The sequence below is a fragment of the Equus quagga genome, chromosome 8 (genome assembly GCF_021613505.1).
Source record: "Equus quagga isolate Etosha38 chromosome 8, UCLA_HA_Equagga_1.0, whole genome shotgun sequence".
NCBI classification, from domain to species: domain Eukaryota; kingdom Metazoa; phylum Chordata; class Mammalia; order Perissodactyla; family Equidae; genus Equus; species Equus quagga.
The window spans coordinates 29,281,396-29,299,141 of NC_060274.1; the positions used below are offsets into that span (position 1 = coordinate 29,281,396).

The 17,746-nt window shown below is 44.2% G+C and overlaps 1 protein-coding gene across 9 annotated transcripts in view; it reads left to right on the forward strand.

The window, feature by feature from the left end:
• Positions 1-17,746, forward strand: part of GSAP (gamma-secretase activating protein) — a 79,951-nt gene that overhangs the window by 54,069 nt on the left and 8,136 nt on the right. For all 9 annotated transcript variants that reach the window (XR_006889789.1, XR_006889787.1, XR_006889790.1 and 6 more), the window contains 7 exons: positions 7,698-7,826; positions 8,682-8,740; positions 9,403-9,434; positions 10,801-10,862; positions 14,345-14,440; positions 16,783-16,853; positions 17,154-17,248. Coding sequence is in view for 5 of the 9 variants with exons in the window: in XM_046669855.1 (XP_046525811.1) it covers positions 7,698-7,826; positions 8,682-8,740; positions 9,403-9,434; positions 10,801-10,862; positions 14,345-14,440; positions 16,783-16,853; positions 17,154-17,248 (544 nt within the window). In the remaining 4 variants the exon portion in view is untranslated. The remainder of the gene's footprint in view (positions 1-7,697; positions 7,827-8,681; positions 8,741-9,402; positions 9,435-10,800; positions 10,863-14,344; positions 14,441-16,782; positions 16,854-17,153; positions 17,249-17,746) is intronic.

Genomic DNA, 17,746 nt, shown 5'->3' on the forward strand with positions numbered 1-17,746 from the left:
ATTCTTAAGGCAGGGAAGAGGGAAATATCTTAGACTCGCTTTCTCAGGGTTATGCTGATTGTGAGATGAAAGCGTTTAGAGCCATATTTAGTGATTACATTTTTTAAAAATCCAGCCCATTTAAAAAAAATTTATTTTAAAAAATTTATTACAGAATCATCTTCAATAGTTTGAAATTAGAAACCATTTATATAGGGAAATGAGTAAATTATGGCATGTTCATACAATGAAATAGTATATAACCGTTTCAAACGATACTTGCTTTGCATGATGGCACAGGACTGTAAGAATGACGGTGCAAGCTAAAACCGTGTACAGTGATTTTAACCAATGGGAAAAACTGCGATTTGTTCTATGACCTTTATTTTTATTTTTACTTTTTTATTTTTTTGAGGAAGATGAGCCCTAAGCTAACATCTGCTGCCAATCCTCCTCTTTTTGCTGAGGAAGACTGACCCTGAGCTAACATCCGTGCCCATCTTCCTCTGCTTTATATGTGCGACCCCTGCCACAGCATGGCTTGATAAGTGGTGCCATGTCCGCACCCAGGATCCAAACCTGCGAACCCCGGGCCACCGAAGCGGAAGGTGCACACTTAACCGCTGTGCCACCGGGCCAGCCACTGTCCTAGGACCTTTAGAAATTTTTGTCAGACACTTAAAAATTCTTTCACTGTCAGTTATAGATGTTTAGTGAAATGAAAAAAATAGTGAAACTAGTATTTATTTAGTACATTGTAATTTGAAACATTAAGAATCAGTGTTTCATTTCTTTGTAAAAAGCTTATCAAGAGTCATTTGAACAGGGCCTGCCTTCTTCATCAGTCATAGAGCATATGACACGCAGTAGCATCTTCCATGCAGTGGCACACTGTCATACGCCTTTCTAAGTTGGGATCAGCTCCCAACATTTTATCCTTCTTGCTTTCAATGTCATCGAATGCCATCTCTGAGAATTCCTTTAATGTGAAGCTTTTCGCCAGCATCTCTTCTTCTGGGACATCTTCATCCTTTTCATCACAACCGTTAAAAAATCCAGCCCATTAAAAATGGCTAAGAGAACTACCCAGCTGGGCAGGGGGGGAGAGAGATTTTTTACTAGATGTTGAGAAGAAGGAGGAAGTCCGTTTATAAAGAGGAGAACTTGCACTTGCAACAAGCAGTCCCCTTAGCAGGAAGCCTCCAGAGTCCCTGTCACTGGTCCTCTGGATGGATGGACCTGTTTAGAGCATCTTGGCTTGTACGGTGCCCTGCTGGCTTTATGGACACATCGACGTTTCTGTTTTCTTCTGCCTGCCAGAGGTAGTGGGCCACTGAGTCTGTCTGGGTTTCAAGTAAAAGCTGGTACTGTATCCACTGAAGAGCCAAATTGGATGGAGGCTTTAGCTCTGCTGGTTGAGCGCTGGCACAGAGAGTGAAGGTTCGCTCTGCCTGGCTGCCTCTCCTGTAAGAAGATGCTGGGTAATCAGCAGGGGGACGACCAAAGCCAGAAGGCCTTTCACAAATGAAAGGCAGATGTTTTTTCCTGGCAGCAATTTACAGATGAGCCAGCACCACAGGGCTTTTTTTTTTTCAAATCAACCGGCAATCCAAACCATAAATGAGAAACAGTCCCTTCATGTAACCCTTCGCTCCTTTTGTTCAATTAATAGTGTGATGAGCTGCATTTGGTAATTATTTCACATCATGCTACAGAGACAAAAAGAGATGATTTCTCAAGAAGAGACTTGGAATAGTTTTCCTTCTTTCAAAGTCAAAATTTAAAACTCCCCGTTGTGCAGGAAAATCCTTCTGGATCATTCCTTGAGGCTGTGATGGCTTCTTATACCAGAGTCTCCCAGAAGTAGTTAAATTCATGGGTATTTTTCTTATAAAGCATTTTTGTGCATTTTAAAGCTTTATGAGCTCCTTTTAAGTTGCTGGCGATGCACTTGTTGGGCCGCTGTGTCATGGCTGTTGTCCTGAGGAATACAGGGCTGAGTGCTCCAAATACAGGGCTTAGTACTCCTAATACAGGGCTTAGTACTCTGAATACAGGGCTTAGCACTTCTAATACAGGGCTTAGTACTCTGAATACAGGGCTTAGTACCCTGAATACAGGGCTTAGTACTCCAAGTACAGTGCTTAGCACTCCTAATACAGGGCTTAGTACCCTGAATACAGGGCTTAGTACTCCTAATACAGGGCTTAGCACTCTGAATACAGGGCTTAGTACTCCTAATACAGGGCTTAGTACTCTGAATACAGGGCTTAGTACTCCAAATACAGGGCTGGGCACTCCTAATACAGGGCTTAGCATTTTGAATACAGGGCTTAGTACTCCTAATACAGGGCTTAGCACTCTGAATACAGGGCTTAGTACTCCTAATACAGGGCTTAGTACTCTGAATACAGGGCTTATTACTCTTAATACAGGGCTTAGTACTCCAAATTCAGAGCTTAGTACTCACTGTGTCTATCAGTGCCAGCTGACTGACGGGAGTGGTTTTCTGTGCCCCCAGCTTGGCTGTTGGGATGTGATGTGCAGCTTCCTCTCCAGCCCCCCACCCCCGTACTGTGTTACAGCAGCTAACATTTTATCTTGGAGCTTCCTTTATCCTCTGGGTGAATGAGCATGCTGCTGTTAACCTGGTGTTTGAGATCCTTCACAGATGGGCCCGTTCCTCCTCTTCAAGCCTGTCTCCTATTATTTGACAGCACGATCGCAAGTCTTCAGACGGCTGGTTCTTCGTCAGCCTTTCAATCAGAGGCGCAGACTGAGGGAGAGGTTTGAGGCTGGGAGGGAGACTGGATTCCCGGACCTGCTCAAGCAGTCGTCTCAGCCCTGGCTGAACGTGAGCACGACGAGGGTCATCCAGGGAACTTCTGAAACTCAGCAGGATCAGGTCCCACCCCAACGAGTTAGAATTCCAGGCGATGGTCCCCGGGTGGTTGCTGAGGTTGGGAGTCCCACCCTGGAGGCGGATACCCAGTACCTCCCGTCTAAACCCGGAATCCACATTCTGGTCTCTCAGCCTTCGCTCACTCCCGAACAGCCCCACATGGAACGTCCTCTCCTATCCTTCACTTACTCAGATCCATTTTCATCCTCTGGGTCTTATCTATGTCCCAGGCCTCCAAACAGACCTTCCATTTACAGGGATCTCCGTGAATTTTCATAACTTAAAAAAATTCATCACTTATCCAGTGGATACCACGCAGTGACACAAGCCGCCGTTTTCCCTGTACTCTCTTAATATCTCCGTTATTACATCCAGCTCAGTGACCTCCTTGAAAGACCTCCCTGTTGATAGTAAAATATTTCTGGGACTTTGGGCTCACAGTGTTTCTTATTTAAATGTAAGTTGTTGCTGGTATTTTTTTTTTTAAGCCTAGATCCTTTTCCTTCTATCTCAGTGGTTTTTAACTATTTATGGCCAGGGATTCCGTTGACAATCTGGTGCAAGCTAGTAGAAAGGATCAGTGAAACGAAGAGCTGGTTCTTTGAGAAGATAAACAAAATGGACAAACCCCCCAGCCCGACTTGCAAATCTGGTGCCAAGCTGTAGACCTTGCCCCAGGAGAGTGCTCAGCTCGTACAAACAGGCGCTCCGTTTTACAGACAGGCAGTCGGTTCACGCACCCCCTGCAGCCCACCCACGGGCTTGTTCTGTCTTTATTCTCAGCTGAGAAAAGGGTGTGGAAGGGATTTTTTTGAACGGGGGAGCGAAGAGGGGAAGGTGGTTTGGGAGACAGCTTTTCTTAGGAGCCGCAGCGTGGGTGTGGGAGGGGGTCTTCTGACAGGAGGCTGGCATGTGGCTTGAGGGGATGAGGCCCTCTGACAGGTACCAGGGCACCAGCCATCCTCCCTCCTGTGTTTTGTCGTGGGCAAGGCCCGGTTGGTTGACCACACAGTGGGACTCCTGGGGCAAAGCAGGCGGAGCTAATGGCTTCGTTGGCCACTAGATGTCACCACAACATCAATTCGTTTTCTGGCTTTTGGCACCCGTGCGCCTGAACCCAGAGGTAGGGTAGCAGGAGGGCTGTAGAGACTTCCTCTCAGGGACTCCATCCTGCCAAGCGTCGGCGGGATTTGCTTTCATTATTACTGTCTTTTCAATACAAGGAAGAGCAAAGGGTGGATACAGGTACATTCGTGATAAATAATCGGAAATGGAAAGAAAAGTGAGCGAGGTCGGTCAAGTGGGACTCCAGGGTTCCTATTTCCCCTGGAAATGACAGTTTTCTTTTGGAAATAGTTGTTCCTGTCTCTGTGAGAAGGGATATTGGCTGGGTGGGTCTGGCAGGCTTCTGGAACAGCAAGTTAATATCGTGTGGCTCACTTTGCTGGTATGCTGAAATCCATTTTGGACCAGTTGTGACTTTCCTTTCACTAAGAATTGGGATACTGTGTGAGTTGTTTAACCTAACAGCATCTTTCTTGACGGAAGCATATTTTATTGAAGTTCTCTTTTTTTTCTTACAGAACAGTCAAATCTGTTACCACGATGGACATTAGCTTGCTTTGTTTTATGGCCACGGATTGCCCCCCTGGCCCCAGTCAAATCTTTTATAATTGCGTATATTTTGGCAAGAAAATATGTGTCATCAATCTCTCTTCACTGATTTAAGGACATAATTTGTGTCAGTATATCCTTTAACATTAAAAAAATTATTGCATTTTATTTAAAAATGAGTATAACGGATACATTCTTTTAAAATTTTTATTGAAGAGTAATTGACGTACAATATCCTATTAGTTTCAGGTGTGCATCACAGGTTGATACTTCACATATATTACGAAATGATCACCACGATAAATCTAATTACCATCTGTCACCATATGAAGTTATTACAATATTATTGACTATATTTTCTATGCTGTTCATTACATCCCCCAAGACTTATTTATTTTATAACTGGAAGTTTTTACCTCTTAATTCCCATCGCCTCTTTCACTCACCGCCCCCCCCCCAACCACTCCCCTCTCTGGTATCCACTTGTTTGTTTCCTGTACCTATGAGTCTGTTTCTGTTTTGTTTTGTATGTTCCTTTGTTTTGTTTTTCAGATTGCACATAAAAATGAAATCATCTGGTATTTGTCTTTCTCTGACTTGTTTCACTTAGTGTAATGCCCTTGATGTCCATCCATGTTGTTGAAAATGGCAAGATTTCATTCTTTTTTATGGCTGAATAATATTCCATTGTATAATACCATCTCTTCTCTATCTATTCATCTGTTGATGGAGACTTCCCTATCTTGGCTACTGTAAATAATGCTGCAGTGAGCACGAAGGTGCATGTATCTTTTCAAGTTAGTGTTTTTGTTTTCTTCAGATAAATACCCAGAAGTGGAATTACTGTATATTTTTTATTTTTTGAAGGATCTCCATACTGTTTTCCGTAGTGGCTGCACTGGTTTACGTTCCCACCAACAGTGTACGAGGGTTCCTTTTCTCCACATCCTCACCAACACTTATTTTTTGTCCTTTTGATAATTGCCATTCTGACAGGTGTGACGTGATATTTCATTGTGGTTTTGATTTGCACTTCCCTGATGATTAGTGATGTTGAGCATCTTTTCGTGTGCCTGTTGGCCATCTGTATGTCTCCTTTGGGAAAATGTCTGTTCACATCCTCTGCTCACTTTTTAATTGGGTTGTTTGTTTTTTTGATATTAAGTTGTGTAAGTTTTTAATATATTTTGGATATTAACCCTTATTGGATGTATGATTTGCAAATATCTTCTTCCATTCCATAGGTTGCCTTTTTGTTTTGTTGATGGTTTCTCTTGCTGTGCAAAAGCTTTTTAGTTTGATGTAGTTGCATTTGTTTATTTTTGCTTTTGTTGCCCTTGCCTGAGGAGACCAGTCTAAAAAAATATTACTGCCTGATGTCAAAGAGCTGACTGCCTATGTTTTCTTCTAGGACTTTTATGGTTTCAGGTCTTACATTCAAGTCTTTGATCCATTTTGAATTTATTTTTGGACACGGTGTAAGAAAGTGGTCCAGATTCATTCTTTTGCCTGTAGCTGCCAAGTTTTCCCAACACCTTTTGTTGAAGAGACTGTCTTTTCTCCAATGTATGTTTTCCCCTCCTTTGTCATAGATTAATTGACCATATACGTGTGGGTTTACTTCTGGGCTCTCTATTCTGTTCCAGTGATCTATGTGTCTGTTTTTATGACAGTACCATACTGTTTTGATTACTCTAGCTTTGTAGTATAGTTTGAAATCAGGGATTGTGATACCTCCAGTTTTGTTCTTTGTTCTCAAGATTGCTTTCGCTATTCAACGTCTTTTCTGGTTCCATGCAAATTCAGGATTTTTTGCTCTAGCTGTGTGAAAAATGCCATTGGTATTTTGATAGCGATTGGATTGAATCTGTAGTTTGCTTTGGTTAGTATGGACATTTTAATAATATTAATTCTTCTAATCCATGAGGACAAAATATCTTTCCATTTATTTGGGTCATCTTCAACTTTTTTTCATCAATGTCTGATAGTTTTCAGAGTACAGGTCTTTTCACTTCCTTGGTTAAATTTATTCCTGGATATTTTATTCTTTTTGATGCCATTGTAAATGAGATTGTTTTCTCAATTTCTCTTTCTGATAGCTTGTTATTAGTGTACAGAAATGCATCTGATTTCTGTATGTTAATTTTGTGTCCTGCCACTTTACTGAGTTCATTTATTCCTTCTAATGGTTTGCTGGTGGCGTCTTTAGGGTTTTCTGTACTTAGTATCATGTCGTCTGCAAATAGTGATAATTTTACTTCTTCTTTTCCAATTTGGACGCCTGTTATTTATTTCTCTTGTCTAATTGCTGTGCCTAGGGCTTCCAATACTATGTCGAATAAAAGTGGTGGGAATGGGCATCCTTGTCTTATTCCTGATCTTAGAGAAAAATCTTTCATCTTTTTCACCATTGAGTATGATGCTAGTTGTGGACTTGTCATTCATGGCCTTTATTATGTTGAGGTACTTTCCTTCTATCCCCCCTTTGTTGAGAGTTTTTATCATAAATGGATGTTGAAGTTTGTCAGATGTTTTTTCTGCATCTCTTGAGATGATCACATGAGTTTTAATGGATACGTTTTTGCTTTAGGCTAGTACAATGATATCAATACGTCAAAGACCTAGATAGAATGCCAACAAATTCTGTGATGGAGTGTTTGACAACTGAACGTGAAACTAGTTGACTTCACGTTTCTGATTCCTAGGTTTGGAAAAAAAATCCCTTGGAAGTAAATAGGCTTAGTGGGAAAGTAAGCCTATTTCGTGTGCTCCAAATCTTATGAACGTTCTCTGACTCAACATGGTGTTGTTGACATAGCTAAGTCAGGAGAACATGGGTCTCTGGGGAGGAAGTGGCTTGATGTGTTTCATATAAGCTTTCCCACTCAGCCTTAACCCAGGGGAGTTAACCAGCCTTAACCCAGTCATACCAGTTTTGGGAAGGGAGCAGTGGCTCTCTCTGTGTAAAAGGGGTAGAAAAGGAAGTGGGGAAGGCAAGACTCTTTAAGTCTCTCTATTTTAGAATTCCTATTGGGATGGGAATACCATTTTTCGTGGGAAGTGTTCTCTCACAAATGCTGCCACGCGCGAGCTGAGGAGTAAGTTGCACCCAGCTTTGCAGCAAGGCTTGCGTGGGCCTTGCTGGGTAGTTAGGGCCACAGGACCTGCTTCTCAAGCTCGTGGATGGTCTTGTCTCCTACAGGTGCACAGCTTTAAGGGCTACTGGGAAAAACTGCACTCCAACCTGGAATATGTTAAATACTCTGAGCCACACTCGCACTATAGCAACAGCGTGGTCAGGAGAGAGTGGCACAGCCTGATCTCAGAGGAGGTAGGTGTGAGTTCCTGAGGACAAAACGAAGCAAAAGGGTATGTGTCAGATCCAGGGGATGCCTTAAGTCCTGGGCTGGCTGATGTTTGCAACACTCTCCCCGGCTGCCAGGCATTGTGACATTGTTGCTGCTGATCTCCCAACAGGCAAGATGAGGTGCTTCTCTGATCTCTGTTCTCTTGAGGAGGAAACTCAAGTGCAAAGAGGTTAAGGGATGCTCACAACGTGTTCATAGTAGAAGTAGGATTAACTTCCGGGTCTCAGATGTGTTCTTAGAGCATTACTCGTTTAGTCAAAAATTGAGTTAACACAATCTAAGTGTTCCCAGATTAGAGGTTGCTGGGGGTTAGGGATGGTGGGAAGAAGAGTGGGTGTGACTGACTATAAAGGGGGAACACAGGGAGATCGCTGGGGTGATGGAACGGTTCTGTATCTCGACTGTGGTGGTGCCTTGTGGTACATGAATCTACGCATGTGATAAAATGACACAGAACGATACACTCATTGTACCGAGGTCAGTTTCCTGATTTTGATACAGAGCTATAGTCATTTCTATAAGGTGTAAACACTGGGGGAGACTGGGTGAACAGAGTATGAGATCTCTCTGTAGCATTGTTGTATATAGCTGTAGTTTTGCTGTGTATAATATATAGTTGACTTGCAACTTCCTGTAAATCTATAATAGTTTCAGGATAAAACGTTTTTTTAAAACAATTATTTAGGACTCTAAGTGTTCTGATTACCTGGAAAGTATATTTCTTTTTCCCGAAGCTCTGGGGCATTATGTCCTTGATGTGAAAAATATCACCCACAAAACCTTCACCTTACACATCTCTGACATGTTCTCGCTCCTAGAAAACAGGGAAAAGGAGGTCCATGGCGTATGTGAGGAATATTCTTGATAATGCAATAAAGTAAGTAGAATTAAGGATTATCGTATCTGTAAGATGATTATCTTTGCAGTCACTTTTTTTTTTGCTATCTTTCACGGAAGTAGCTTACTTTTGCTGTGCATCCTCAGCAAAATGAGTCTGTCAGCTTAATGCGTGCAGCCGCCCGGGCGCTGTTCTGGCATTTCTATGTTCAACTTTATAGACTTGCCTCCCGGGGATGGATGATTTAAAAGGGATAAGTGGTACAGAAAGCTCTTATTAATTGAGCGCTTTATGGGGTGCAGACAATAGATTGACTTAAACAAGTGTGGTTGGGCTGGTGAGCTTGCTCTTATTTTGAAAGTGTTGTTTTCTGAACAGATGAGTCACCCAGTGCTGCAAGGAGAGGCCCTGTTCCAACCCCGGTTCTATTTTCTGTTCCCATTATTTCCAAAAACTAAGAGCTGCAATTGTTCTAAATTATGGTCATTGCACCAAAGGGTTTTGAGATTTTATAATTGCCTAATGTGGCTTTTGCCAAGTTGCTTCAAGTTTTTGAGGTGTTTGGCAGTCTGAGAACGGTTTCTGCAGTGGTCTTATGGGTTTTAGAAGAAGATATCTTTGTATGGTGTTGTGGCTTTCATTGTTTGTTTTTTTTTAAATAATATTTCCTGTGTCAATAACACTGGCTAATTTCTTTGTAGGGTGATTTCCAAGCTAGAAGCAAGGCGTTTGGGTAAGAAAAGACCTGTAACAAAACCTCTGGGCTTCAGTCAGTGTTTTGTTTGTGACGCTGTTCTTCCTGCTCTGTGGGTTGGCAAGAAAACCGCCTCCAATCGTGTAATGAAGGCAACACCCTTTAATGTCTTCCTGTCAGAGTGGCCACCGGCCCCTTCCATGCCCGTCCTGGCACAGCGGCTGACTGTGCCTTTGCTGGAGGAGTCCCTGAGGGTTGGCCTTCTCGTTTTTATTATGTTTCCTCCTGGGGTTGGTCTAATTAACATGCCCTCTGGCTGGACCCACGGGGTGCACTTTGGCAACTCCCTTGCCTTAGGGCTGCTTTCTCTCCAGCTGTGGGATCAAGTCTTTGACTCTATGCTCCTTTCATTTTGGTTAACACTTGGGCCCCCAGTGGCTGGGTCAGAGGGGAACGAAGATGAGCAGCCTCCAGGTCAGCAGGTGGTTACGGGGAAGAGCGTGGGGTTGGAGCCAGCTGGAGCCAGACTTAAACTCCAGCTGGGCCACATGCTAACGGTGTGCTCTTGTGAAGCCATTTATCCATTTCGTGCGTTGTCCTCAGGGGACCTCCAAGGGGTCAAGAGGCATCGTGCCCTCCAGCAGGGAGTTGTCAGCCTGGGACCAGGGCGCTTCTGCCCTCTTGCTGGGCTGGGCCTCAGGCCTTCCGGGAGGGGAAGGGCGGGCAGCCACTGCTGTGAAGGGCGTGAGAGGGCAGGTCTTCCAAGGAGACCAGTTTGCCCGCCCCCCTCGGCTTGCTGGTGCCAAGCAAATCATGGTGGAGAAAGTGCCATTTGGCTTAACCTTACCCGTCACTTTTCCATCTGGATCTGCTTAACGTTTTCAGTCTGATAACTTGTGCCAATTAGTATTCTTTGCCCCAGGAATTGACGGGTCCCCTCAGGTCAGTAACTCCCCAAGTCCCTGGACTCTGGGGGGTCAGAAAGAAGGGAGTCATGCCATCCTGCCACCAAGTGCCCATCCTTGGGATCACAGGGTTAAGGGAGGCCCGGAGGCTCTGAGTCAGCGAAGCAGAGGTTCTCCAAGGTTCTCCGAGGGTGGTGAGGTCTCCTGTTGAAGACAAATCCCAGCCCGAGCCTGTTGGTGTTGCAAAGTGTGTCCTTGTTGTCTTGCCTTCCCACACTCTACCTCTCTGCTTCACAGAGCTCCCTGCGTGTCACCTGAGTGATAAGTTCAGCCTGCAGGACCAGGTCACACTTAGCTAATGAAAAGCTGTCATCCTATCAGGATGCAAAGTGTTATGTTTTCCCAGTGACTCAGAGCAGGGAAACCCAGGCTGCTTCCGCTTCCTTCTAGCCCGTTTCCTGGTTCCCTTCCTGCCTGACTGTTGCTCTGTTCAATTCCAGAGCCAAGGTTAACACCCCTCTTCCAGGAGGAAGACAATCACCAGAGGCTGCTCGTGGGGCTGGTAAGTGGTCTGCGGGCTCTTTGGGGGCTGGTGGACCACGGGGTCCAGGCGCAGGGGAGAAGGCTGGGCTGTGCTTCTCATTCTGATCTTGTTTCATTCGTTCTTTCGACGTGCAGCCGCTGCCAGTCACTGAGGCCCTGTGTGTGTTGAGTGGGAAGCAGCACATGTGTGATTTCTGCCCCCTTGGGATTTGTTGTCTAGTGAGGGAGACACACATTAACCAGTCACCCCAATAAATAGATAATTATGAAACATCGTAGGGAAATGTACAGCTTTGAGAGGAAAGAGCAACATCTCTGTGGCATTTGTATTCGGGGTTTCAAATACGACAGAATAAAGCAAATATGAGACAAATATTTCTAAGTACATATTCATACACTTAAACTAACTAGTTACACTACTTAACTAGTTAACACTAAACGTTCTAGTTAAAGTTTCCTTGGTAAATAGAAATGTCCAAACTTGATCCCAGAAGAAATAGAAAACCTGAAAGCACAATAACCATGAAATAGTTTGAAAAAAATGCCAGAAATTATCTCCAAAATGATCCCAAACGATTCAATGAGTTAGTTCTTGCAAACTTTTCAGGCCCAGATCATCCCCATGCTATGTAAAGTATTTGTGACAAAAGAGGGGAAGCTTCTTAATCACGTTAAAAAGCCAGCGTAACTTTAAAATCAAGATCTGACCATGACCACTTTTACTATTTGAAAACACATGGCCAAGTGGGGTTCTTTCCAGGAATGCTTAATATTAGGAAATATGTTAATGTAATTAATCACATCGCTAGGTCAAAGAGGAGAAAAAGATAATCTCTATAGGTGTGAAAGTTGATTAAGAATAAAATTCCGCTCCTGGAATACGCTAACTCAGTGGGACAAAGGATAAAGAGTCTGATCCTAATATTCAACATCCTTCCTAATGGAACGTTGGAGTCATTCCCACTAAAATCAAAAGGAAGTTAAGGTTCCTTGCTATTTTCACTAAGATTTTATATTCTTCTGGAAGTTCTAGCCAATGCAATAAAAAACAAAAGTAAAAGAAGATGCTGTGATTGTCTAATGCCACAAACAAACAAAATAGTCAACTGGGAAAATGGAAAATAATAAGGAGCGAGTTAGTAAGCTGGTGATCCTATATTTATTTATTTTATTAGGATTAACCAGTTAGAAAAGATAGGGAAAAACAATATTCCGTTTCCAAATTCTTAGCATCTAGGTTTAATACAATTACAACCAAAAAGCCGATGAAGCTTCTCTGACAGTCGACTAAGTGATTCATTTGACAAAATGCAGAGTGGGGCTGCCACCAGCAGACATCTAAACGGGTGGTTACCGACAGCGATAGAAGCAATATGGTGCTTGTGCAACAACAGACAGGAGACTCTAGTTTAAAGCTGAATTTTTAGTGTGTGATACATGAGGAATTTAAAAATCAATGTGGAAAGAAAGAATTTTAATCAGTCAGTGGTTGACTGTTTGGAAAAGGAAATTAAGTTAGATTCCTCCTTCCCCAAATGCCACCACTTTATCCCGTAAACCAGCAGAAATACCAGGTAGATTAAGGAGTCTGATATAAAAATTAACCTGTGTGAAAGAATTCGAATAAAATAAGTAGGTGGTTAAGTGATACTGAAATAGAGAAGGCCTTTTAAGTATATTATTGAACATAGACATATAGGAAATGATAGATTGAAAACTTGAAACATGAACCGAAAAACAAAAAGGCAAAGAATAAATTTGGAAAAAATATTTGCAACTTATGGGATAAATGATTAACATTTGGTGTACAGATAAAGTTGGTAAATCAGTAAGAGAACAACACACCAAAAGGGAAATGGACGAAGGCCGTGACCAATGAATTTCCAGAAGTAAATTTAGGCCAAAAAGTCTTGAGTTGGGGGAGGGGAAGAAAAAAGGTGTTTTTTGTTCCTGTGATCAAATGATAACAGAACAAGTATTTTGTCTGTCTGTTTGTTTGTTTGTGTGGTTGGTTGGTTGGTTGGTTGGTTGGGGTTTTTTTGGCTTGTCAAAAATGTAAAAGTCATACTAGGGAAGTTTAGAGTATGGGAATTGGACAGCCGTGTGCAATGCAGCTGAGAATTCATGTGACCGCAGAGGAAGGCCTTTTGGCAATATCTCCACAAAACTGAAGTATGTGGCCCAACAAATTCCATTTCTAGAAATTTAATCTGACAAAATAATTGGGGATGTGGCAAACAGCTTTTGCGTAAGGATTTTTTTAGGGTGTTATTAACAGTATTAAAAGAAATATCCCATATGTACAAGAAGGGAATAAATAGTTCAATTATAGTACATCCATAAAATTGAATACGTGCCTGCATTAAGACTAGTGTGATAAATATTTAATGACATAAACTATTACATGAAAAACAGATTATAAAACATTAGAATGAGCATCTACACCAAAAAAAGGAAAATTATAAAACCAAAATGTTAAGGTAGATTGTGGGATTTGGGGCAATTTTAATTTTCATCTTTATGATTAATGTAGAAAAAGCACAAAAAAATATATTATATCTTAAGTAGAAAAAAAGAGGGTTTTTTTGTTGTTCTAAGCCAAATCAATGAGCAGCTGCAGGAGACCGAATTGCGATAATACACCACTCTGTCTCGGCCCGGAATGCCATGGACTAAGTTTTACTGAGGGAGTCGTTTAGTTAAACCTGCTAACATGGAAGATAGATGCACGTGTGATGTCAGTTGTTCAATTCCCATGGGCTGTTTATTGGTGCAGGGATCTCTCTAGCCGGAAGGGTCTCTAGCTGAGAGAGGCACCCAGGCAGAAGGGAGAAAAAAGGAGCAAAAAGGAGGAAGAAGGAGAAGAAGAGAGAAAGGCAAAGGGTGGGGCGGGCTGGGAATGCCGCCCTGATTGGGGAGCCCCCAGATGATCAGAGCAGAGCGGGTTTGGAACAAGTGCTAGAATGAATATTTCTTTAACTTTGCGTGTCAGGAGGCTGCGTGGCACGTCTACTTCTGTGTGCAGAGGAGGGTACCTGAAGCATTTCCTTTTTATTCCTAACCGTGTCTGTCCTTCCAAATACCCAAACCATTGCCCCTCTGCCCTACCCCCTTTAGCACAGTCACGCCGTGTTTAGAGTTTCCCGTCAGTTCCCCGGGCCCAGGAGCGGCAGACCTCGATCCTTTGGTGGATCCCAGAGCCTCTGACTCTTCAGTTAGTGACTTGCGCTGGAGAATTCTCGCCAGGACCTGGAGGCTGCCTCTAAGCTGCTCACTGGGCTTGGGGTGGATCATGAGCAGTTCCTCTTGGGGAAGACCTTGATGCCCCTGATTTACGCCCGTCAGAGCGACACTGAGGCTGATGCATTCCTGCTGGTGGGATCTTCAGACCCAATACTTTTCATATTGATAAGGAATGTTAATAAATGGATCTCATTCAGACCACTTGCAGGCGTGAGTGGGTAGGCTGTGACTTCTGTCTCATCCATGTCCTGTTTTCAGATGGTGTCTGAACTCAAAGACCATCTTTTGAGACACCTACGGGGTATAGAAAAGAAGAGAATTGAGCAGATGGTTCTGGACTACATTTCAAAACAGGTTGGTCTTGCTTTTTGTTCTCCACCCGCCCTGCCCCCACCTCAGCTCCCCCTCCCTGGCCCCGGCCTTCGGTATATGGTTCTCAGAATGTGGTTCAGTATGTTTTTCAAATTAGGTTTTTGGAGGTCGCCCATCCTCAGACCAGTATATTTGGTGCTATAGATTGTGGAGAGGAAAAAAGAACCAAAAAGCAAAGAGAACTTGGTTTCGAAAGTGGTTTATTGCGCTCCTTTCAAATAGTGATTGCATGCCCACGGGAGCATACAACAGCGATGAATTTAGCATGGTTGCCAAATGTTCGCATCGTGTCTTGGCATCTTCCAGTTCCTTATTAAACAGTAGATAATCATTCTGTACGTGGAGGTTTATGCAGACGTGAAAGAACTGGAACTTCAATTCTCAATTAGCTCCAATGGTCCAATTAGGCCAGATTCAGCTCAGTTGTATACATACGAGCTTATTAGAGTTTGCTGATGAGATCAGCAGCTCATCTACCCGGTAGCCACTCACTGAAATTCTGTCATCCATATTAATAACACCAGTTCATGTGTTAATAGAAGTGATGTTGCAAACTGAATTTTGAGGCTGTCTTGAGTCTTTCAAAAAGCATGTGGAGTTGAGGCCTGCCCCTGCTTAGAACCTAAACATAAGATGCTGGACCAATGTTTAAAAGTATTTAAATGCACAGAAAGAGAACACTCTGTTTCTCCAAGTTGGGTAAGACCAGTATGCAAATGAGCCAATGTGCAAACATATACTTTTGCATTCAACTCTGGGAGATTAGTTAAATTTATTAGATATGGCCCTGTTTTAATTTCACATTTCATCTTAAAGTTGCTGCCTTTTTTGTAGTCATTAGTGACTGTTTTTAAATAATATCTTTGACTGTCTACAGTGAGGTTTGAGTTTCATAGTTTTTAATATACGAGGAAAGAGGGGCCAGTCCGGTGGCGCAGCAGTTAAGTTTGCACATTCTGTTTTGGCAGCCCGGGGTTCGCCAGTTCGGATCCTCGGTGCGGACATGGCACTGCTTATGAGGCCATGCTGTGGTAGGCATCCCGTGTATAAAGTAGAGGAAGATGAGCACGGATGTTAGCTCATGGCCAGTCTTCCTCAGCAAAAAGAGGAGGATTGGCAGCGGATGTTAGCTCAGGGCTCATCTTCCTCAAAAAAACAAAAAATACGTATATACTAGGAGAGGTTGGTATTCTCATACACTGATCCTTATAATCAGGGCACTGGACCTTTATGCAATTCTCCTTTGCAGTAGGACTGTCCTGAGGAGCTCACTTGGTCAATGTGTTTCTCATCTTCCCCGTGTTGATATTAACTTGATTTTTCAGTCCTTTAATAACACACAGCTGTTTAACATGTCCACCTGTCACCTTTCTTTCTGTTGACTTTAAATTTCACCTTCCCAAGTGTTAAGGGTTTTGGTTCAAGCGTCATTCTTCCCATAGTTAGTTGTATAAAAGTTTCAACACTATTTTGTGTTAACAACCCCCTAGGACCCATAGGACCAGAAATGGTACAGATGTAGGCTCAGAAAACTCAGCGCCCCTGACTTTCCGCCTCATCAGCCTCCGACTGAGGCCAGACCTGCCTGCCCCTGCCCGGCAGCGAACGGCCACGACCCCCGGCCCCTCTCAGGAGGGTGGCCGCACGGCTTTTCCGAAACAAATCCTCGGAAGTTGCCGCAGAGCCTGTCGATATTGCTTACGCGTTGTCTTCCCTGATTTCAGCCAGAGAAACTGAGAATCTCTGTCATTGAGAATCAGAAACCTGCCTCTGTGCCTGGATGAGGCCCTTTCTGATGCCCACGTGGGCACAAGTGCATTCAAGGCTGATCACAGCTTCCCGGGCACTGCCCTGTTGCTGACAAACTAGAAAAATGTAGAATCTGGACTTGAACCCGGTTTCAGTCCACACCACAGCTTATGCTCAGGACCTCCATTCTATTTAGTGTCTCCTTCCTTCTGACCGCCGGCTTTGGCCCTTGCCACGTACTAGTCCTGGAGCAAACCCGGCTGCCCTTGACCTTCACCGATGCACAAGGGCCTGGGGGTGTGAGCGGCGGGGCCTGCTGGCCAGGCCAGGAAGCTCGGCCGGGGCGCTGCCCACACGGACAGAGGGTGCTCTGTTAGGCTCTGGGGCTCCCTTTCAGTCTCTCTGTCTTGGATTCCAGTGCCTCAGAACGGATCTCAGAGAGGCTGGTTCCGTGTCCGGGCCCAGCCTGAGTGCCAGCTGCCCGGAACATGCCCGGCAGAGCTGTGGCGGGCCAGCCGTGGGGTCCCTGAGGGAGAGAGTATGAGCGGAGGTTAACAAACTGTCTCTCCCTCCAGCTGGATCTCATCTGCCAAATCCTGGAAGCCAGCTGGAGGAGACACAACCTTCACCCCTGGATTTTCCACTTGTACGCAAGTATTTCTCACTCTCTCTTATCGTGGTGCACAGAGGGCCAAAGCGGCTGATAGCTGCCCGTGTCAGCAAAGCCTTTTTGAAGCTTACAGTTATCATTATCGTTTACCTTCCTGTTGTTAGAGTCTGGGCACTGGGCTGGCGGTCGCCATCGTATCTAGGAGGGTTTTGGTGAGGCATAGCCCCTCGTGCTTAGCATGCCTTCCCTCTGCACGTGGCACCCTGAGCTTCGCTTAGACAACAGCGGTTGTAGAGACGAGCTCCGCGGCTCATGTGCTGCTCTGTATTTACCCAGCAACAGGCGGGCGAGCGCCGCTGAATTCGCAGTCTTTCACATCATGACCAGGATTCTGGAAGCTACTCACAGTTTGTTTTTACCTCTGCCCCCTGGTAAGTCTGGGCTCTTTTGTCCTTTGTGGTAAGAAGTGTGCTCTTTCTTCTTCCCGAGGGGCCTGGACTTCGGCACATTAAGTTCAAGGATGAGCCCTCCTGTGCGTGAGGGGTTGGGCGTCTGCTGTCACCGTGGGAGCTGGGCGGGGGGTTGGTCTCTGCTCACCGGTTCTCTCCAGACTGTGGAACTCTGCTGCAGCTTGTCACTCACTTTGGGGGGGTCTAGGCTGGTCCCCTGCAACTTTCTAGGATGCTTTGAGCCAGTGGAGCTGATTTAGGAAGATCTTTCTCTGATGTCTCCAGGCCTAGTTTATCTGATCGAGAAAGTTAACACTCAGGCGGAAGTGGGTCTGGCTGGGTGTCAGACATTGAGTTCTTTTTTTTTTTTTTTTGAGGAAGATTAGCCCTGAGCTGACATCTGCCAATCCTCATCTTTTTGCTGAGGAAGGCTGGCCCTGAGCTAACATCCGTGCCCATCTTCCTCTACTTTATATGTGA